This window comes from Microcaecilia unicolor, chromosome 1, assembly GCF_901765095.1.
Source record: "Microcaecilia unicolor chromosome 1, aMicUni1.1, whole genome shotgun sequence".
Lineage (NCBI taxonomy): Eukaryota > Metazoa > Chordata > Amphibia > Gymnophiona > Siphonopidae > Microcaecilia > Microcaecilia unicolor.
This window is the reverse complement of record NC_044031.1, coordinates 121,322,858-121,346,685: the sequence shown is the minus strand read 5'-3', so window position 1 is coordinate 121,346,685 and position 23,828 is coordinate 121,322,858. Positions and strand designations below refer to the sequence as shown.

Below are 23,828 nucleotides of genomic sequence, written 5' to 3'. Positions count from 1 at the left end.
TTCAGTGTTCAATTTCAGTTGGAATGCCCAGGAATCCATGATGTTCAGGCCGTCATTGATTTCATTAGTTATTTCTGACAAGTCATGCATGAAGGGAATGTATATTGTGACGTCATCTGCATAGATGAACAGATTGAGACCTCGTTTGGATAAGGACTTTGCCAGTGGGATCATCATCACGTTGAAGAGTATTGGTGATAGTGGTGATCCTTGAGGTACTCCGCAGGTGGCTTTCCATGGTGGAGATATGTTTCAGTTTGATTTTACTTGGTAAGTTCTGGTGGTTAGGAAGCCCTTTTGAGACAACAGGAAACCTTTATTAATATCAGACCTGACACGGGCCATGTTTTACTACTACTACTACTACTACTTAACATTTCTATAGCGCTGCCAGGGTCATGCAGCGCTGTACAAGTTTAAACATGGGGGAGGACAGTCCCTGCTCAAGAGAGCTTACAATCTAAAGGTAAAAACTATGTAGTCAGTGTAGGTATCAGGAATGGGAAGGTGGTTAGGCGCCAAAAGCAAGGGAGAAGAGGTGGGCCTTGAGTAAGGACTTGAAAATGGGCAGGGAGGGCGCATGGCGTATGGGCTCAGGAAGTCTGTTCCAGGCATAAGGTGATGCGAGGCAGAAGGGGCGGAGTCTGGAGTTAGCGGTGGTGGAGAAGGGTACAGAAAGGAGTGATTTGTCCTGAGAGCGGAGGTTACGAGTGGGAACGTCGCTTCTTCCTCTATAATATTAGCAAAATTCGCCCATTCCTCTCTGAACAGACCACCCGAACCCTCGTCCAATCGCTCGTTACCTCTCGTCTTGACTATTGCAACCTTCTCGCTGGCCTCCCGCTTAGCCACCTATCCCCCCTTCAATCTGTCCAAAACTCCGCCGCACGTCTTATCTACCGCGTGAACCGATACTCTCATATCACTCCTCTCCTCAAGTCGCTTCACTGGCTCCCTATCCGCTTCCGTATACAGTTCAAGCTTCTCCTATTGACCTTCAAGTGCACTCAATTTGCAGCCCCCCATTACCTCTCTACCCTCCTCTCCCCGTATGTTCCCACCCGTAACCTCCGCTCTCAGGACAAATCACTCCTTTCTGTACCCTTCTCCACCACCGGTAACTCCAGACTCCGCCCCTTCTGCCTCGCATCACCTTATGCCTGGAACAGACTTCCTGAGCCCATACGCCATGCGCCCTTCCCTGCCCATTTTCAAGTCCTTACTCAAGGCCCACCTCTTCTCCCTTGCTTTTGGCGCCTAATCACTTTCCCATTCCTGATACCTACACTGACTACATAGTTTTTACCTTTAGATTGTAAGCTCTCTTGAGCAGGGACTGTCCTTCCCCATGTTTAAACTTGTACAGCGCTGCGTAACCCTGGCAGCGCTATAGAAATGCTAAGTAGTAGTAGTAGTAGTTTATCCAGTTGAGTACATTTCCAACAATCCCAAAGTGGCCGAGGAGTCTTAGTAGTATGTTGTGGTTTACCATGTCAAATGCACTCAAAATGTTGAATTGGAGAAGTATACTTTTACCTGTGGCTATTTCTTGCTTGAATTTGGCCAGGAGTGTGACTAGGACAGTTTCAGTACTGTGGTGGGGACGGAAACTTGACTGTGAATTGTGTAATATTGAGAAGTTGTCCATGTATTCCGTAAACTGTTTGGTCACCAAGTTCTCCATCAGTTTGACTACTAGTGGGATAGATGCGACTGGGCAGTAATTGGTTAGATCATTTGTACTTTTCTTGGTGTCTTGGGGGTGAGTAGGGTGTTGCCATATTCCTCGGGGAAGAGACCTTGTTGTAGCATGAAGTTTAGGTGGGATGTTAGGTCTTCTATGAAGCGGTCGGGGCGGATTTAAGTAGGCGACTGGGGCATGCATCCAGTTTACAGTGGGTGATGGCAAACTTATGAGTCACTTAAACTGTTTCGGTGGTGAGGAGAGTAAATGTTGACCATATACGGTCAGCTGGGCATCCATCAGGGGTTAGGTCCAGGTCATTGAAGAAGTTTTCAATGTCAGTGTTATGCTAAGTTTGCTGCGTAATTTTATTATTTTTTCATTAAAGTAGTTAGCAAGTTTGTCTGCACTTGGGATATCTGTGTCGGTTATGGTGATGGGGGTGGTGTCTAATAATTTATTTACGAGTTGATATAGTTTTTTCAGATCTTTGTAATCTGGTCCTATTTTAGTTTTATAATAGGACCTTTTGGTTTGTCTTATTGCGTATTTGTATTTCCTGTGTATTTGTTTCCATGCATTGAGTGTATGTTCATCTTTTGTTTTTTTTTCCATGCTCGTTCAAGTTTCCTGGTTTGTGTTTTGAGTTTTTTTAATTTGTCATTGAACCATGTATCGAGTTTTGTCTCCTTGATATTCTTGTCTTCAAAGGTGCGATTTCATTTAGTACACTTCTGTATCTGTCCTTCCAATGGTTGAGGTAGTGTATGGAGTCCGTTCGGGTGTTCCATTCATCATCATATAACAGAATACTTGTGGATCTATTTGCCCTCTCGTGATATAAGTTGTGTGTGGTTTGATCCCTTCTTCCGGCAGTCTAGAGATAAATTCAGTTTGTAGTGGTCGGTCCAAGGTGTTTCTGTCCATTTAATATCTGTTATTAATAGGTTATGATCTGTGGACAGTTTGTGTGATAAGAGGTCTAGTGTGTGTCCCTTGATGGGGGTGGCTTGCATGTGAGGCCATTTGAGATCCCAGGACTGTAGGAAGTCTTTGCATTCACGTGCGTTGGTAGAGTTTGGGTCTTCTAGGTGAAGGTTTATGTCAACTAGTATTAATGTACTGGAGTTGTTTACACAAGTGTTTGAGATGAAGTCTGTGAAAATAGGCTGGCTTTCGGTCCAGTTACCGGGTGGTCTGTAGAACAGGACACAGTTCAGATGATCAAATCAGGGATTTGTTATGGATTCTGAATGATGCAATTTCTAGTTGGGGTGTTATGAATTCGGCGATGGTTTCGGTGGTGACAACACCCAGATCCCTTTCTTGGTCCGTAACTCCTAACATGGAACCTTGCATGGCGTAGCTATAATTCGGGTTTTTTTTCCCACATGCATCACCTTGCACTTGCTCACATTAAACGTCATCTGCCATTTAGCCACCCAGTCTCCCAGTCTCGTAAAGTCTGCTTGTAATTTTTCACAATCCTTTCGCGAGTTAACGACTTTGAATAACTTTGTGTTATCAGCAAATTTAATTACCTCACTAGTTACTCCCATCTCTAAATCATTTATAAATATATTAAACAGCAGCAGCCCTAGCACTGACCCCTGAGGAACCCCACTAACTACCCTTCTCCATTGTGAATACTGCCCATTTAACCCTCCTCCTCTCTTTTCCGTTCTGGTCCAGTGGGTGATTTTGTAGTTTGGGGGGCATAGTTCAAGGATTATGGGGTCCTTTTGATTGTGGATCCACGTTTCGTTGATGAAGATAAGATCGATGTTTTCTGAGCTAATCCAATCTGATAGTGTTGTTGTTTTGTTAACTACGGACCTAGCATTGATGGAGCCCACTTGGATATTTTGGTATGGGGCTGCTAGGTTTGGTGATATGTGGATTTTTATTAGTTGTCATTCCTTGGGTGGTGTATGTTTGTTGTGATCTTTCCTTCCGTTTTGATGGTGTTGGCCGTGTTTGGATATTCTTCCTTTAAGTTGATGGGTGTCAGTTTGGTGAAGTGTGGCGTGTTTGATCAGCCTTTGGTGATTTTGTAGAATGGGTATGATATTATTTTCTGTTTGTGGGATGGATAATGTTTGGTGGATCAGTGAAAAGGAGTAGATTGTTAGGAGTATTTTGATTATATTCATTTTGGTGTCAGTTTGGGAATGGTAGGTTATGCATGGTTAGATGCTCGGGGGTGATGTCCTGGGCGCTGAACTCAGCTACAATTTAAAATGTATCAGGTGTCCGTTAGGATGGGCCACAATGCATTGTTTAACATGCTTGAGTCCAGTGAGCAACTTGGTGGGTGAAAGGCAGGATGTGGGGCTGCTGACCACAGCTCTCTCACTGGCAGGAGATCCAACTGAGCAAATATTTTCCTTCCTTAATTCCAGGTTCTCCGGAGTGCATTCAGTCTGGGTTCGGATATTTTATCCTGGTCCCTGAGGCTTCGCCGCTCTGGACCACAGTGCTCTGCAGCGGATCGCAAGTCGGTGGTCCGGACTTTACTGCCGTGCTGCCCTCGTTTCACCTTCAGCTCCCGTTGCTCCGATCGTCCGGACCGCAAGGCGCCGTCAGTCGAACCGTGGCAATTCAGCGATCTGTCCTAACCACCCTCGCGTCCCCTAGCCTCCGCAGTGTGGGCGGCCATGCTGGGTGCAGCACCTTGTTCTGCGCTGCTTCCACGGAGACGGAACTTAGTTCCTTGGTTTTCAGCATCATCTTTATGCTGGTGTCTCCCAGATCTACCTCTCCCCACCAAACATTTCAGTAGAAATCCAGGCTCAAGTCTCAGCCAACCTGTCTGCCATTGCTATATGGCTGTCTCACCACCCTCTGAAACTAAACATGGCCAAGACTGTGCTTCTCATCTTTCCCCCTAAACCCACCTCTCTTCTTTCCCAGTTCTCTATTTCTGTGGCTAACACTCATCCTGTCTTGTCAGCTCATAAACTTAGGGTTACCTTTGACCTCTCTTTCTCTCTCTGCACAAATCCAATAGACTGCTCAAACCTGTCATTTCTTTCTCTATATCACCACCAAAATTCACCCATTCCTTTCTGAGCACACTACCAAACCCTTATCTAAACACGAGGTGATAAGATTGTGTATTACTGCAACTTGCTTTTCAGAGAGCGCCTACTAAACCATTTTGCTCCCCTTCAATCTGTTCAAAATTCTGCTGCATGACTTATATTCTGCCAGTGTCGCTACACTCATATTACCCCTCTCAAGTCACTGCACTGGCTCCCTATCCATTTCCACATACAGTTTAAACTCCTTTTATTGACTTACACTTGCATGCACTCTGCAGCTCCTCATTACCTCTCCACTCTTACCTCTCCCTACACTCCTCCCCGGGAACTCTGTTCACTGAGTAAATTTCTCTTATTGGTATCCTTCTCCGCCACTGCCAAATCCAGTCTCCATTCCCTATCTTGCAGCACTGTATGCCTGGAATAGACTTCCGGAGTTAGTACATCAAGCTAAAGGTAAAATTAGTCCTTACCTGTTAATTTTCTTTCAATTAGTCCCAACAGATCAATCCAGAGATGAGTGGGTTATGTCCCTCTAGCAGCAGGTGGAGATAGAGAGAACACCAGAGCTCTGCTTTGAGGGATACTGTGCAGCAGCCTCTCTTTCAGTATAATCGACACCAAAGCAGGAATGAAATCAGGATACCAACTCCTGCCTCTGACATGACCAGCGACCATGGTCTTACCCCTGTGACATCCTGGCATGGAAGAGACATCAATAAGAATGTGAAACAACATCTGTGATAAATGAAATCAAAATCTGAAAAAACTGAAACACACCACACACTGTGACGTAACTAAGAACAAAGGGCAGGCCTCTGGATTGATCTGTTGGGACTAATGGAAAGGAAATTATCAGGTAAGGACTAATTTTACTTTTCATTGTGTCCCACAGATCAATCCAGAGATGAGTGGGATGTACCAAAGCAGTCCTCAAGTAGGGTGGGACCGCAGAGCCAAAACAAGTCCCGAAAGGCAGCGCCGGCACCAGACCCCTAACACGGGGACAGGAAGAGCGGTGACACTCTGAGAGAACTTGTCAGCTTAAAGCAGCATAAGAAATCTCCCTCCAGGGCCAAGAGCCATGGCTCCGACTACAATCAAGAAAAAGTATCCCAGGCCTAACCACTATAAGGAAGACTTCCCTAAAGGCGTGAGACCTTCCCACGACCTAACTAGGAAGGCCGACACCTGGAGCCTAAGTCAAGCCCGACTTCCCAAGATGGAACCCAACACTAAAAAAGAAGTCTGGCATTGGCAGCAGAAAAACACACCAGCCAGCAAAAGCATAAAGGCCGGCAATGCCTGAAAGCCTGTGACAGGGCTTGCCTCAATCGGCAGAGGTGACAAATATTGTGCCAACCAGAGTCAGCAAGGCACAGCAGCCACAGCTGAGTAGGTCAACCAGAAATGGCACAGCAGCCACAGCTGAGTAGGTCAACCAGAAATGGCACAAGTATTAATGGCTGGGGAGAAAACCTGGCCACCCATCAGAGATGGAGAAACGCTGAAAATCAGGGCAACTCACAGTTCGACCCCCGCGAGGAGGCCAAGGCCCAGTATCCAAAGCTAGATGAATAGGAAGAGATGGCTCCCAGTGCTCCCTCCAGCAAGCGGAAAAGGTTTGCCTACCAGAGATGGAGTAAAGTCCAACAGTGAGCCCAGATTCAACAGCCCAAACGGATCCAGATGCAACAGGTAGAGAGGGAGTCCGTCCCAACTGCCGAAGATGAACAGAAGGGGTTATACGCACCTCAGCAAAGAAAACAAAAATCAGCGCTGTAAATCCCCAGCTAAGAGAGAACTGCCCAGAGCCAAAGAGTCTCAAAGAGACAATGTGAAATGCATGGAAACTGCAGCACCAATGCATCTCACTAGCATGATCCCGATCACTTTTCATGAGCCATAAACAGAAAACAATATTCCCCCAAAATAAGGCAGAGTGACGAGGGCCAAAAGATGACCCTACTCTACTGTCCTTGGAAGTCCAAGGAGAAACCCACTCCCCATTCACAACCAGGAACAGGCAGATCCCGCAAAGGGCTCCAAACCAAAAGAGGCCCACGTCGCCACAGGGGACCAGCATCTACCAACAAAGAAACCCTTAACTCAAAAGGAGACCATGCTGCTCCTTTGAACACAGAAAAGTGAAAACAATGAATAAGCTGAAGCTCCATATAAGTTACTGCTGCTTACCTTTTTTTTTTTTTTTTTTGGAAAGAGACAGGAGTTCAGGAACCTTGTGGCAGATGAACAGCACAGGCACCGACCCTAGAGATGGGTAATGAGGGGGGGAGGGACCTGGCACCACCAAGTGTACCCCGAGAGACTGGCATATCCACACCAATGCCCCCAGCTTGACTAAGCATGAGGGAACAGGCTAGGAGCAAGCACCAAACCAGAGCTGCACAGATGTCATCCATCCACCTGCCGATATAGAATACTGAAAAAGAGGCTCCTGCACAGTATCTCTTACAGCAGAGCTCTGGCGTCCTATTTCCACCTGCTGGTAGAAGCACATAACCCACTTGTCACTGGATTGATCTGTGGGACGCTATGGAAAGCCCACCTATTTGTGACTGCTTTTAAACTCCTATCCACTTATTCAGTACTCATGTCTGTTTTAATCATTCCCACCTTACCCTTCCATGGACAGAGAAATACCCAGCATACCTGAATGTAACTCACCTTGAGCTACTACTGAAAAAGGTGTGAGCAAAATGCAAATAAATCCCTTATTTGTCCTGTTCGTCTGTCTTGTTTAGATTGTAAGCTCTGTCAAGCAGGGACCATCTCTTACATGTTTAGTGTACAGCACTGCGTACGTCTAGTGGCACTATAGAAACAGTAAGTAGTAATAGTTGCAGTAGGTGGTCTGTAATAATGTATAGTTCATTTACTGGTACAAAAGTCACCTACCTGCCTTCTGCTTGTGCCTGCTTCAGAGGCATATGATGTTAAATTTGAGATTCACCATTAAAGTAACTGTCAATTTGTCTGGTGGCGAAAAAATGTATTATGCAATATTGGACTGTAGCCAGTTCACCACCTTACTGGCATTGGCGTAACAGGGTGCATCAGTTGTTAGTGTGGGAGGCGAAAGAAGTTAAAGGACAATACAAAAGGAAAATAAGGTTTCTTAAAACATGGGGTAGCTACCTGGAAAAAATGACACAGAGAGGCCGAAGTTTGGTCATTAATACTTTATAAAGAACCATACATCACTACAATATTGGATATATTAATTTGAGTTAGTCAAGGGGGGTGGGGGGGGGGTGGGTTAATAGGGAAGAGTGGGAGGAGGGTGTAGGGAAGGGGATAGAGGAATAAGAGGTTTTGAATTACATTAGTGTGATAAGCTGATCACTTTACATCACGGTATAACAATGGTTGATTAACAATTGTATATTTGCCAAAGCAAAAGTTGTGTTATATTGTTAATGTGTTATGACTTTCTTTTAACAATTGTGGATAAATAATGATATAAGGTGGGGAGGGGGTTGAGGGGGGGGGGGGACAGAAAAATGGGATTCAGTGAATGAAGCAGATATAATGTTATTGCAATGCTGATTGGAAAACTGAACTTTGTTGTATGAAGCCTCCAAGTTGCATTGTATTGTGCCTTTCGATAATAAAAAAGTTTAAACATAAAGTAACTGTCAATTTCAAACATCCAGCAATGATATCTAGTCCCATTTCTTTCTGCAGTTCAAATACTCTATACAGCAAATTGGCATTCCATGTGGCTCACACAGCATTTGTTTTAGGCAGTGTAAAACAAATGCTGTGTGAGCCACGTGGGAATCCCTATTTGCTCAATAGAGTTTTGGAACTGCAGAAAGGAACAGACTAGATCTCTGCTGGATGTTTGAAATTTTGGCAATTCAAATTGAGATTGCCCATTAAGGTATCATCATAGGCCCCTGAAGCAGACGCAAACCAAAATGTGGCCTTGTCAGGCAGGTGACTTTTGTACCAGCAAATGAACTATACATTATTACAGACTTTTTACTATGCTTTGTTTTCTTGATTTTTTTCCACAGTTCTTATTTTCTGACTGTGCACTGTCTGTTGGTTTTGTTTCACCTGACGTTTTTTGACCTCATTGGGATGTGCATTAGCAAAAACCTTTGAGGTTCGGTTTTTAGTTCATTTGGCCTTTCCCCCCAATTTTCAGACATTCGTTTGTTCATTTCATACATTTGTTCCAATAAAAACAAAGATTTTAACATGTTAATTTGTAGGTTAATGCACATTAAATCAATTTTGGGTGTACTAAATTTTTTAAGGTGCACAACTAAACTGAATGCTAATTAATGCACACACCTAGTGCCTCAGTTTCACGTCGGTAGCAAGCTCAGGTTTTTTTTGGGTGCAGTCCCTTTAATGTGGAATGCACTACCATTGGACTTAAAATCTCTTGTTGATTAAAGATTTCCTGAATTGCTTATAAAGACTTGGAGCCCTGTTTACTAACATCCGCTAGCTAGAGAATGACACAGGGACAAAGTTTGGTCCCCGTCCACACAGGTTCCGTCTCCGTCCCCGTGGGCCCTGTCTCCATTCCCACCCTGTCCCTGCAGGTTCTATCCCTGTCCTCAACTGCAGAAGCCTCAAATACTAATGATTTTATATTTAAATCTTTTTATTAAAGTACAAAAAGGCACAATATGCTGTGCAAATGTTTATAAATCACAAATAGAAAACAATAACGAGCAACTATAACCCCACCACCATCTACCCTTCCAACCCCAACAATAGCTGATTTCTACAACCCCAAGGAATCCTAATCCACCCTGTTAAAATGTCCAGGGGTACAAAATACAACCCATTCTGTATTCCCTAGCATGGGAGAAACATGCCTCATGAAGCACTGTTACGAACTTAATCTGTGAAAATCTCAGTATTCAGTCTAGCTCTCCTGTCTTCCACAGTACTTCCTGCAAAAGAAGATGAAGATGTCTTCTTAGAAGATGTACTGGTAGCAGGAATGTACAGGATCCCCCAAGCACGTTTTGCTAGTTGTGGCCGGCATGTTTGCTTGTTTTTCCCAAAAAATCAAAATATCGTCGTCTGCATCACTCAGACATAAATAACAGTCCAGTTCATTAACAGGCTTCAAAATAGAAAGTTTGTCCCCTTCTCTAGCACTAGCGGTTTTAGTACGTGCTAACGCTAGAGACACCCATAGGAATATATGAGCGTCTCTAGTGTACGCTAAAAATGCTAGCGCGCCTACAATACAGCTTAGTAAACAGGGCCCTTGGTTATTTAAGGAATATTATGCTGTTTTCCTATGAGGAATGAGTTTGTTGTTTTTTTTTTTAATAGACATCGTTGGCTTTTTTTTTGGGGGGGGGGGGGGGGGAGAGAATGTAGATATTGTTGCTGGGGGGGGTTGTGTTTTTTTAATGTACTTTTTTTTATATATATACATTTGTTGTAACCTGCTCAGAATGTTTTTTTTTATAAATCAAAGGTAACAGACTATAAAAACATATATATAAATTAAAGATCATGGAGAAAGCATCACACAACATCTGATTTTATTATAACAGAATTAGCATCATAAGAAAAGGAGTTACAATTTTCCTAAAGTCACAGGATGCATATCTGTAAGATAATGCACTAGACTAGAGCTTTCCAATCTGTGCGCTGGGACCTCAAGTGGGGTCACAAAACACGTATTTAGTGTTGTGACCTAGGTGTGCTTTCAAGTGCACCTCCAAGGCTTACACAATTTTATTTGGCTGTGATCATGGGGTCACAGTCATGAAGATTGATAAGCACTGCACTACAACCTCTCTACAAGTTTTTCTTTCAGATATGAAGCAATACCGATCCATATCTTTTGAACTCCACTAAGCACTATGTTGCCCCCTCAATTTCTTTTTTCTTTACTTCAGTAAGAGCATTTTTGCCTCCTAGGAAAAGCCAAATTATAACGATCCAGTGCTTGAAGTCCACCATGAGGCTTACTGTGTAACTGCTGGCACAGTCTATTGATCAGAATCCAAAATTCTGCCACTCCCATCATCACAAAGTTTCATTTGGCATCTGCTCTAAAACAAACGTCTGCCTATGATTCTGCCGCTGTGGTTTGCAAACTCCAAAGTTTTGCTTGGTGGAATTCTTTATCATCAAAATCTGCTTGTTCCTCTAATGATTTTCTAATGAAGTTCTTGAGCTCTCCTATTCCTTCTCCAGTGGCTGCTGAGATTGGGAGAACATATTTAAACTGTATCGTGTTGTCTGGAATCATCTCCTCTGGTAACAGGTGAAAGAAATCTAATGGGAAGTATAAAAACATTAAAATATGCATCTTTCTATATCTTCATTCAATGCAGTACAGGTACTACACATTACAGTTTGTATGTCAAAATGACTGAAACTGTATGAGGTTTACTAAGCTTATTTACCATAAGAAAATAAGTCCATAATAAAATCAGCCCTTTAGTAGGAAATATAACAGTGCTCTGAAAATCTATGCTAAGTCTTTAACACATTTTATTTACATCTGAAGTCAGTAAAAATTAACACAGAAATTTAAGTAATAGAATACATAGAGCTCACTAGTTCAGACTTTGTTATAAACTGCCAAATAAAACTGCCACATATTACCCCTTGTATATCAGTAGCCTTTGTGACATCAATATATTTTACCTTTGGGATTCTCCAGTTGCGCTATGAGCTCTTTCCAGTTTCTTTCTGAATTTGGAAGATCCATTTTATTAACTGCTAGAAGTGCAGGTTTTCTTAGCAGCTCCTCATTGTACAGCTCTAGCTCCTGAAACAAAACACTGGAATTTTATCCTGTAAAGAAAATATTGAGGTGGGGGGGGGGGGGGATTTCCTTCCCCCTTAAACAAGGTACAAATTTAAGAGTTATAAAACAGTGGTCAAAAATGTAATGGACTGGAACAAAACCTGGCAGGTGGGTTTAAAAAAACGGTAAAGACACATGGAGTTCGAAAATGGACACACTTTGGACCAGGAGTTCCAGAGAAAAATCAGCACCTCAAAGTATGACCCTCTGCATTTCTTTCAGAAAATGTGTTTCAGCTTCTGTAGCACAGAAACTTGAGTGAAATGTTGCAGTTAGAGAACAGGGCAAGGCAGTTTAAAAGATGGAATTTCCTCTCTTTCCAACCCACCAAATTACACCTACTTCAAAAAATACTAACCCCCTCCTAAAATCCCCATAGCTTAAGTATCACACTCTTCCACAACTGCCACAGGACTCCACAAATTGCCTTACCCTCATAAAATACCATCTGCAATTGCCCCTCTAGTGAATGACATGGGGACATGAACCCACAGTAACAGGGACAGAGACCCTAGGGGCAGAGCCTGAGGGGACAGGATGGGGACAAACTTTTTCCCCTGTGTCATTTTCTATTTTGAAGCCTGTTAATGAACTGGACTGTTATTTATTTTTGAGTAATAAAGATGCCAATATTTTGATTTTTTTTGGAAAAACAAGCAAACGTACTGGCCACAACAAGCAAAATTTGCATGGGGGATCCTGTACATTCCTGCTACCAGCACATAGAAGACATCTTCTATTGCAGGAAAGACTGTGGAAGACAGGAGAGCTAGACTGAATCCAGAGATTGTTGAATTAAAAAATCATAACAATGCTTCGTAGGGCATATCCCCCCCCCCCCCCCCAACTAGGGTATACAGAATGGGTTGTATTTTGTACTCCTGGACATTTTAACAGGGTGGATTAGGATTCCTTGGGGTAGTAGAAGTCAGCTATTGTTGGGGTTGGAAAGGTAGATGGGGTTTATTTTAGTCGCTTGTTATTATTGCTTTCTATTTGTGATTTATAGACAGTTGCACAGCATTTTGTTCATACTTTAATAAAAGATTTAAATATAATACAAAAGTGTTAAGAGGCTTCTGTAGATAATGACAGAGCCCCCGGGGATGGGGCGGGGACAGAACCTGTGGGGACGGGAACTGAGCCCACGGGGATGGGGTTGGGATTGAGACAGAACTTGCGAGGTTGGGGTAGGGACAGGGCTGGGACAAACTTTGTCCTCCTGTCATTCTCTATGCCCCACCGCTTCATATAATGCCCCACACCCAAAAACTATCCCTTACAACTTCCATACCATCATGAAACTGCCCATACCTCCTAACTACCCCCTGCAAATTGTTCCACTCCAAAAAAAAAAAGAAAAAAGAAACTCACCATCCTGTAAAACTACGCTCTTGCAACTGCCCCATCATGCCACAAACTACAACACACTGCTGCAACCTCCAAAACTACCCCCTTTCAACTGCACCACCATTTCATAAATTGCTCCAACCCCCAAAAGAGTCTCCCTCAGCTATGCCTAGATGCTGTGGGCAAGGCCAGATTAAGCCACTGGCAAACACTGCACGTAATGTATTTATTTTCAGAGTTTCTATACTGCACCATCCACAGTACTAGGTGGTTTGTGTCAACATGTTTAAAAGGGGCCTATAAGATGGGCTCAGGAGTTTAGGTTAGGACTGCCTATTGTCTAGTATTTTTTCAGAAGTCAACAGAATTTTACATTAATGTCCAGAATGTAGAAGGATGGATAATATGTCTGGACATTTTTCCGAGTTTATAATCTTTGACATTCCCTGTTCTCCCCATGTGGGTGTCGTGAGCCTGCCCTGCCTGCCTCCATTGTAAGTAAAATGTACCAAAACATTTCTATGTATGAAGTACATCCAACAGCTGCAGTGTACATATATTGATACACTGTAATAGTTATTATGGAACTGCACCTTTCAAACTGCCGTCCCCTCACCACAGGCACACAAAGTACACATACCAACAGACAGATGTACACAAACCCACCAACATGACTGCATTTACAAGCAGAGAGGTTGGAAAAGTTCCTTGAGCCATGCTCTTCATGCTTTCCACACTTATGATCTACATTGTTTTTTTCTGGTCCTATGTCAGATTCCTGCCCAGCAGTGATACTTTTATTGGACCAATATAAAAATATACTTAAAAAAAAAGTCTTCATCTATATATATAAAACTCACCCTCAACGTTCTATTGTCGGATGACGTCACTCAAGCCAAGGTTCGTAAGTTCGAAGCTCTGAAGCCAAGAAACTCACAGCCTCGGGCCCTCGCCCTCGCGTCAAACGTTATGACGTTGAGGGCTGAGGCGGAGCAATTCACTCACATCTCACAGCCTCGGGGCCCCACCCTCGCGTCAAACGTTATGACGTTGAGGGCGGAGGCGGAACAATTCACTCACATCGACGATGGCTAGGGCGCCGCAATGGGCCACCCACTGACGACGAAGGTGCGTTGGGTGGGGGGCTACAGTCACACATCGACGGCAGCCACGGCGGCGCAATGCCATCACTAACAACCAAGGTGCGTTCGGGGGGGGGGGGGGGGGCCCACAGGAAAGCCTTGCTAGCACCCGTTTCATTGGCTCCAGAAACGGGCCTTTTTTTACTAGTGTTTCAATAAAAAGGACAAGTCCTAGTCCACCAAATACAGTTGCTCTACCTTATTAATGAGTTTATCATTTGCTGTTTTCTCCCACTGTTTTGTTGGAAGATGATCCTTAAAGAGTTCCATCAACATGAATGGGTGATTCACCTTGCTTTCAGAGAACACAAGGCATGGTTTCGCTCCTTCAGCAGACAGCAGGGTTCATCAGGCACACAAATGGGTGACAGCACCTCATGGTGCCAGGATGAACAGTTTTCCTGAAGTTGAGACCTAGTGTAAAGTTCTAAGCATAGCCTTTTCCAGATGTAGCAGCCTCCACACTTCCTCACTTCTTAGGCTCACATTTACCAGCGCACGTATCAGAAGGAGTCTGGCATGGCAAACAGCACATGTGCCAGGGAACACCACCGAGTTTATTTAAATGAGCTCTGCGGTATTCCACCCGTATGATCAGAGAACAGTGCTCTGATCATATGAGCGGAATAGCACATTAACTCAACACCAGCTCGGAGCTGGTGTTAGGTTAAAACTTCTTTTCCTCCTCCCTCCCCCCCAAGCCAGGCAGCCAGGCTGCCATCCTCAGTCCTGGGGGATCCAGTAGACCCCCACACGCAAGAGGCTGGAAGTCTGGTGGACCTCCAGCCCTCCCCTAGTGGCCCTTCAGGTCCAGTGGATCCTCTAGCCTCTTAACCCCCCCTGACACCAAAAGACTGACCCCAGTGGGCAACCATACCCCCTTCTCCCACCCACTCTGGTGGCCTAGTTCCCCTAACCCTCCCCCCCCCCCCACATAAACTAAGAGAGGAAGGAGTAGCACACTCTTCTCCTTCCAGCGCCGCCTCCAAAATGGCTATGAAACTGCCGGCGGAAGTCTCAGCAGCTTTTTTTTTTTTTTTTAACACGCTAGCACCACCTGGGCCACAGAAGAGCAAAGCAGAGACGGAGCAGCAGAAGCAGGCAAGAAAGAGTGGGATTCTTTCCTGCCCCTGCAGCCGCAGAGTCCACTACATCACCAGGGCAGGCCCTGGCCTTCAAGGTAGGTCTTGGGAGGACTGTAGTGTACGGTGGCAGTAGCCAGTAGAGCACAGCGTATCAGGTATGCATGGCAGTTTCTGGCGCCCCTCGAATGTCGACACCCCCTGCCGTGCATACCCTGCTTACCGCGTTCCACTGGCCCTTCATGCTTTTATGTAAAACAAGCTTGACGTAAACCATAATATACAACAGCTACAGATCACACTGTTGATGCTTAGGAGCTGCTAGTCAAGTTTTTGAAAAAGAAACAAATTTGACAAAAAGTTAATGTTATTCATTTACCATCGTACAGTGATCACAGCAGTGTAACTCACGTTGCAAATGCATGAAAATTACAAAACCTCTTCTTTCTGATGTGGATTACATAGACTATCTTTCATAATTACTCAAGCAAGACTTTTGAAATCAACCGATGGCATACAAAATGGAATCTTTAGAAGGCAACAATACTTAGTTTATTCATTGCCATGAGTGCCAGCCTTCATGAAGAGACATTGGGGGGGGGGGGGGGGGGGGGGGGGGGGGGGGGGAAATTTACCTTGGTCAGCAGTTGTACCGCTTCAAAGGCTGTTCTGAATGGAGTTTTCACCGAGAGCTGAAACCCAGAGATATCAACCTAAAAATAATGATAGCACATTAGAAATTACCTAAAACTTGGTTAAGTGTTACATTACTCTTTTAGATATCACGAGATGTGCTATGCATGCTTGGTTAGGCCAAAGGTCCACTGAGTCCAGTATCCTGTCCCAACAGTGGCCAACCTGGGCCCCTGGACAGTACCTGGCAGATCCCAATGAGTAGATCCATTCCTTGCTGGTCACTCACAGGGAAGGGCAGTGGTTTTCCCAAATCTACCTGGTTAATATATTTAAACCTCTCTTAAATGTTGCTATACTATATGCATTGAACAGATTGTCCAGTAACAAATTACAAGTTTGATGGTGGACTGAGTAAAAAAAAAATCTTCTTCAATTTAATTTAAATCTGCTTCCTGTAAGTTACATGGAGTATCCCCTAGTCCTATACTATTTAAAAGAGGTAAATAGCTATTCTTTATTAACTTGTTCCATCCTATGCATGATTTTGTAAACTTAGATATCCCTTTTAGTAATCTTTTCTGCAAGTGGAAGACTCCTGGCCTGTTTAGCCTTTCCTTACAGGTCAGCCATTCCATCTCCCTTATTTGGTTGCCTGTCCCTTTCCTAGCTCTGCTATAATTTTTGAAATAAGGCAACCAAAACTGCATGTAACACCCAAGGTGTAGCCATTAGTCAAAAAAACTTGGCTAAAAGAAGATATTCAGTTACCAAGTTTACTGTTCTTCACCTATCTCAACATTTGTTTGTTGTGATCCAGAAAAACAGAAACCACTCTAGAGCACAGGTAGGCAAACTTTCGGTCTCTCTCACTGACAGGATGTGATACTGCTAATGCTGTTTTCCTACGACAAATCAAACATAATGGAATGTATCCTTCTGTGGGTGTATGCTTTACTTTAGGCCCTGAGAGCCTAGTCTCCTTTCTGAAGCAAGAGAACCAGGGAAACCACTCTGAACTTTTCTCAAAGCAGATACATGTTCCAGGCCCTTAGGTGTAATATTCCTACTAAGCAGTAAGGGAGTCCTCCACCTGCATTCCTGCCAGTGGTGATGCTGTTTCAACATCACATTTTCAATAGTGAGGGGCAGGCAAGTTCTGCAGGACTCCAGTTCCTTTGCATAATACAGTCAGTCCCTAAGTCTGGATACTAGAGCTCACTGAGCTGTGAATACTGAGTCTGCTGCTTCCTGAACCCCAGTCGGCCAGAAACAGTGCGTCTGTTCAGGAACAAAACTCGAAGTCCCTCAGCAAACTGTAGCTGTGCATAACGCTACTGCTCAGTCACTAGGATGGAGAAAACTTTATAATGAACTCTAGTCCTCTAAGATTGAATATACTTACGAATACACTGGATCTGAAGAAAAGTACAACATTTGGGCTGTTATTTACCTTAAGAGAGTTAGATTTTAGGATTCAATATGATAAGGTCTGTGTCTCCATATTTAAAACCTGAATTTCTGTGACTGTTGTCTAGAGGCAATATGGGTTCACAGTGCATACCTAGAGGGCTGTGATATTTTGATTAAACCGTCGAGCCAAGTAAAACCTGCTTCAAGAGTGTAAGCCATCCCCTTTCATTTAAATATTACAAATAGTTTCTGATGCTCAATGTACAACACTACAAATGTGTTTCTATGCAGTCCAATGGAAATTCATCTGAAGTATTCTCACTCTTACCACAAAAAGGAGTTGTTTAGTTCGCTCAATGTGCTTGAGGAATTTGTGGCCCATTCCTTTGTTCATGTATGCTCCTTCAATCAAACCGGGGATATCAGCTACTGAAATCTAAACAGCAGAAAAGAAAACCCTCAAAATATATAAATATATAGTATATACAAATATGTATGTATAAATATAGCTATGAACATAGATAGATATAGACATAACAGCAGCCACAAAACATTTTTCTCAATGCATGGAATAGCTTGCCAATACAACCAAGCACCTATTCAGTAATTCAGTACAGTAAACAGCCCACTTCAACCCAGAGGTGTAGCGGCTATTCCCCCAGATTTTCAGAGCAAATGGCGCCTATGCACCAAGGGTTCCTTATATTATCAAGTTCTCTTTCTGGCTGCTGCTTTTCTGAGCCTGCGGTGGCCTGAAGGAAGCACGAGCTTCCTTTCCCTGCCCCTCACTGACCGGTTCGTGCCACTGCCTCTGCGACTTGGCTGCAAATTGAAACTGTGCACCCCTTATGATGTAATTTCCTGTTTCAGGGAGGGAGGAAGAGGAAGGAAACTGGAAGAGGCAGCAATATTGGCTCAACACACAGGCAAGGAAGGCACCAAAACTTGCACTTGATTAGAAGAAGCTGACAAAAATCATTTGCAATTCAAAAGGTTTTAAAGCAATTGTCATGTTTATTATTGCTGATGAACTTTTAAAGAAAGGTAGCCAGTCTCTCACAAATACTTGAAGTATTCATGCTATAACACTGATTAAAATCTGATATTTTTTTATTTGGTTTTGCTATTGCTGTGATTATGATGTTACCATTCCAACAACATTAGGTGGTGGCTGCTCTTGAGTTTGTTTTTGCTGATTGCACATCTGATCCGCTCTGGAGGTAGGAACAACAGGCTGCCTCACTTCTCCCCCCTCCTCCAGGATCAAGGGCACCAAAGTGTAAGTGTAAAAAGTGGATCTCGGGAATAGGGAACAGTGGGTTGTTTTTTTTTTTTTTTTTACAGTGCAGAGAGGCCTGGCTTTGAATTGCCACAACTTCCACAGAGCAGTACATGCAAATTAGCAAAAGCACACAGGATCTGGAGGACAGAACATAGATAAGAGGACAGCACCACTCAGCAATACTGCATGATATAGCTGGAATATTTTGGGTTTTTTTGGTTGGGGGGGGGGGGGATATTTAAAATACAAACCACAAAATGTTTTCAATAACGGAGCTGTTTCTATATATCTCCAAGGCACAAACGCTGTAATCCCTGCACACTTGAATTACATGGTACATTCACAAAAGTGGGATACTCTTTATTTAAATCAGTTATGCAATTTTTCCCATTTAGACTGAAAGCAAGATTGACTATAACCCTGGTTGTTTAACAACTGATCACTGCATGCCTTTTTATTTTACCCTGGAAGGTTAACGAAAAGACAAGCTGTATTTTGAAATAACTAGTTGCCCGCCCTGAAATCGTTAATAAGAGGCGGCAGCATGAGTGGAGGAGTGGCCTAGCGGTTAGAGTGGTGGACTGGGTTCGATTCCCACTGCAGGCACAGGCAGCTCCTTGTGACTCTGGGCAAGTCACTTAACCCTCCATTACCCCAGGTACAAATAAGTACCTGTATATAATATGTAAGCCGCATTGAACCTGCTATGAGTGGGAAAGTGCGGGGTACAAATGTAAGAAAAATAAAAAAATAAACTACTGGGGCAGGGCAACCTTCTGACTGTTATATGACAGCGTGTAGTGTAGCTTTATGACATTTGTTAATTTCTGATCTATTCTGTGGAACACATAGGGCTATGACCCCGAATATGGCTTAATTTTGTTCAAGTCAAGAAGGAAGCAGAGCGAACCAGTCAGTGAGGGGCATGGAAGAGAAGCTTGCAGTTCTTCCAGGCCGCTGCAGACTCACAGCGACCAAGAGAAGTTGTCAGTGCATGAACAGGAGAAGGGCCGGGGGGGGGGGGGGGGGGGGGAGGGGAAGAGAGAGAGAGAGAGAGAGAGAGAGAGATTCCATCTTGCAAATACGGTCCATTTACAAGAATAGCAATTTTTCATTTTTTTCTTAAGTTGCAAATAAAGGTATTCTTTTTCTGCCCACCCACTCTTTTCTTCCTGATTCCTTCCCTCTGGAACGGACTTCCAAAAGAGATTAGATAAGTGCTATATGCATTTTCGAAAACTCCCGAAAACGTTTTTCTTTATAAATTATATTGAACAGAATTTATAATAGTAGAGAGTGTATAGAAGGTTAGGTTCAGTGGTGTGCTGGAGCAGGCTCTCACAGGCTCGCAAGAGCCGGTTGTTAAGTTTTTAAGAATTTTGGGAGCCGGTTGTTAAAGTAGGGCCCTCCATGGCTACTTTAACAACTGGCTCCCAAAATGTGGGCTTGGGCCCCCTGCTGAATTATCTTTTACTTTGCTTGTAGGGATGCTGAGCCCGCACGAAGGGAGGGAGGAGAGAGAGGCAAGTGTTGCTACCCCCCCACCCCCCCCGGCCACCCCTGGCCCTTCCAACTGAAGAGCTGGCTACGTCCGGAGAAAGAGCCTGTTGTTAAAAATTTACCAGCACACCCCTGGTTAGGTTTAACTGTATTTTAAATTATAGATTGTATTAGGTTTGTCCTTTGTTGTCATTTCTGGCTTGCCGTGTTTTTCTGTCATGATTGGAGTTCTATTTGTTTGTATATATGAGTTGTATTTTTTTTTACATATGTAAACCGTTCTGTTTTGCAGTTGCAATAAGATACGGCATATAAATTGAAATAAATAAATCATATGATCACTATTGTTTCTCCTAAGTTAAAGTGGAGGGGATGTGTTGTTTGAAAGAAAGATGGGTATCGAGTATTACCCTGAGGTAACAGAAAGAGTCAACAGGCTGGATGGACAAATCTAGCAAGGACAGTGAAGAGGTATAAGAGAATGGCTGTTAAATCAACTACCAGCAATTCAAGAATGGGCTAAAAACAACAATCTTTGCCTGAGGCCAATTAAAAGTGAGCTCCTGTGAGTCCCTAGCTCACGTGATCACATACCTGACAGCAAAATCCTTTTTGGGAGCTATGAACTCCCCCCTTAAATCATAAATCAGGAACTTTGGGACACAGCTAGACTCAAGAATGCTGACCTCCATATCCAACCAACTTTTAGGATCTGCTTCTATCTTTTGCAACAAGTACATTCTCTCTCTCTCATACATCAAGGTGGCAAGTCTTGTCCCAGCTGTTCATGCCATAACAACATTAAGGTTGGATTACTGTAATGCACTCTATATTGGTCCAAGTAGAAAACGGTTTGCATCAGCTTCAGTTGATTCAGAATGTCAAAGACATCCAATAGAATTATGTCACACCGTTTCTGCAAAACCTGAACTGGCTACCAGCATAAGGCTAAATTTAAAACTATGCCTCAGATTTTCAATGCCCTTAAAAGGAAATGGGACACTGTACCTGAAAAACAGTATTTCCCTCTACTCAACTCCAAGATTTCTACAGTTCTCCTAAAGATTATCCCTAACCACACCTTCTCTAAAGGAAATCAAGTGGTGACACCTACCAGCATTCTTCAGAGTAGCCCCCACACTCTGGAATCCACTCCCTGTAAAGTTTTGCTTATTGCAAGTCTATCTATAATTCAGGAAGCATAAAAAGCTTGGATCTTCTCTGAGACCTTTAATGGAAGATGCAACTAGCTAATATCACACACAAGGACAACACTGGCTGCACACACTTTAGCAGGACTTGCTTATCCACACCTAACCTAGATAAGATCATTTTCATGCACTTTTTCTGATCATGTGCAATTTTTCATAAGTTAAATACCTTTATTTTCAAACTCCTGTTACTCTCTCATCTGTCTAGGTATTCCACACGTCTGCTTACACCCTATGCTGTCCACTAAAAAGTTCTGAGAAAAGTTCTGAGAGGAGGACATTTCTCTGGCAAGTGACATTATTTTGCTCTACTACTACTTAACATTTCTAGAGCGCTACTAGGGTTACGCAGCGCTGTACAATTTAACAAAGAGAGACAGTCCCTGCTCAAAGAGCTTACAATCTAATAGACAAGTGAACGGTCGGGTCCGATAGGGGCAGTCTGGATTCACTGAACGGTAAGGGTTAGGTGCCGAACGCAGCATTGAAGAGGTGGGCTTTAAGCAAAGACTTGAAGACGGGCAGGGAGGGGGCTTGGCGTAAGGGCTCAGGAAGGTTGTTCCAAGCATAGGGTGAGGCGAGGCAGAATGCTCTGTGCTTGGTAACTTATCCCTTCCCTCCCTCCATCCATGTCCAGCATTTTTCCTCTCCCCCCTCCATTCATGTTCATCTCACTTCCTCTCTCTTCTCTTTCCTCCCCTCCATCCATGTCCAGCATTTCTTCTCTCTCCCTTCCCCTCCATCCATGTGCATCTCCTTCCTCTGTCTTCCCTCCCCTCCATCCATGTCCAGAATTTCTTCTCTCTCCCCTCCATCCATGTGCATCTCCTTCCTGTCTTCCCTTCCCTCCCTTCCATCCATGTCCAACAATTCTCCTCTCTCCCTGCCCTCCCCTCCACCCACCCATGTCCAGCAACTCTCCTCTCTCCTGCCCTCCCCTCCATCCACCCATGTCCAGCAACTCTCCTCTCTCCTGCCCTTCCCTCCCATCCACCCATGTCCAGCAACTCTGCTCTCCCCTGCCTTCCCCTCCATCCATGTCCAGCAACACTCCTCTCCCCTCCATCTACCCATGTCCAGCAACTCTCCTCTCCCCTGCCCTCCATCCATACCCAGCAATTCTCTTCTCTCCCATGCCCCCCCCTAAATCCTTCCATACCCAGCAATTCTCTTCTCTCCACTGCCCCCTCCCGTCCATCCATGCCCAGCGATTCTCCTGTCTCCCCTGCCCTCCCCTCCCGCTCCCATCCATGTCCAGTGATTCTCCTTCGCCCCCATCCTCCCCTCCCATTCATATCCACCTGCCCACCCTCTTCTCCCCCCAACATCCCCCTTTTTCTTTCTGCCACTGTGCCACCCTGCGTGGTTTAAATCTCTTTTATTACCTCCATCAAAGCAGCCATGTCATTGAAAGCTCTGCCTGTCTCTAGCCTTCATTTCGTGAGTTCGTTTCCTCAGAGTCCCGCCCTCGCAGAAAGAGGAAATTACCTCAGAAGGCAGGACTCTGAGGGAACAAACTCAAGAAGGGAAGGCTAGAGATGGGCAGGGTTTTCAATGACGCAGCTGCTTCGACGGAGATAATAAAAAAGATTTAAACCCCCCCCCCCCAACATGGCGCGGCGCAGACGCAGGCAAACATGGGCTGTAGGAGGTGAGGTAGCATGGCTTGTGGTGCCCTCCTGCCATGCTTACCTCGTTTACTGAAGCCGGCTCGCCATGCAGAACAACAGGCTCGCAAGATCTTAAAGCACACCACTGGTTATATGTGGGTGCTTGATGCGAAGCGCTCCAAGCTCTGAGAGAACAAGTCCGTTCTCTTAAGGCTAGAGTAGCAGACTTGGTGGAGCTGAGGCTTCCGATCAAGTACCGCATACAGTTCAAGCTTCTCCTACTAACCTACAAATGCACTCGATCTGCAGCCTCATCTCCCCTTACGTTCCTACCCGTAACCTCCGCTCTCAAGACAAATCCCTCCTCTCAGTACCCCTTTCTCCACCACCGCCAACTCCAGGCTCCGCCCTTTCTGCCTCGCCTCATCCCATGCTTGGAATAAATTTCCTGAGCCCATACGCCAGGCCCCCCTCCCTGCCCATCTTCAAATCCTTGCTCAAAGCCCACCTCTTCAATGTCGCCTTTGGCACCTAACCACTACACCTCTATTCAGGAAATCTTGACTGCCCCAACTTGACATTTTGTCCTTTAGATTGTAAGCTCCTTCAAGCAGGGACTGTCCTTCTTTGTTAAACTGTACAGCGCTGCGTAACCCTAGTAGCGCTCTAGAAATGTTTAGTAGTAGTAGTATGTATATAGAGGCCTACAGGGATGCTGTAGAGAAGTCCCACCTCCAGTCTGGCAGCCTCTGTGCTGCCTTGGAGGAGGGAGGTCTTCTAATAGGACAGCATCACCCTGATGCAGCTGGAAATAACCCAGTAGCCAGGACCAGCCCACCAAAGGATGAAATATCCTCTCGCACCAAAGATGTGTTACCAGGAGCTTCTATTATAGCCAATGATTCGACTATTAGGCATGTAGATATCTGGGTGGCTGGTAGACGTGAGGAACGCATGGTCACTTGTCTGATGGTGCGAATGTGACTGACCTCACACGTCACCTAGATAGGATTTTAGATATTACTGGGGAGAAGCCAGATGTCTTGGTATA

General features: G+C 44.4%; 1 protein-coding gene across 1 annotated transcript in view; it reads right to left on the bottom strand.

The window, feature by feature from the left end:
- Positions 1 to 10,257: 10,257 nt before the first annotated feature.
- LOC115468148 (cilia- and flagella-associated protein 69-like) overlaps positions 10,258 to 23,828 on the bottom strand; it is a 640,933-nt gene continuing 627,362 nt past the window's right edge. The window contains 4 exon segments of the mRNA XM_030199696.1: positions 10,258 to 11,016; positions 11,392 to 11,515; positions 15,764 to 15,841; positions 17,503 to 17,610. Of these exon segments, the coding sequence (XP_030055556.1) occupies positions 10,808 to 11,016; positions 11,392 to 11,515; positions 15,764 to 15,841; positions 17,503 to 17,610 (519 nt within the window). The 3' untranslated portion in view covers positions 10,258 to 10,807.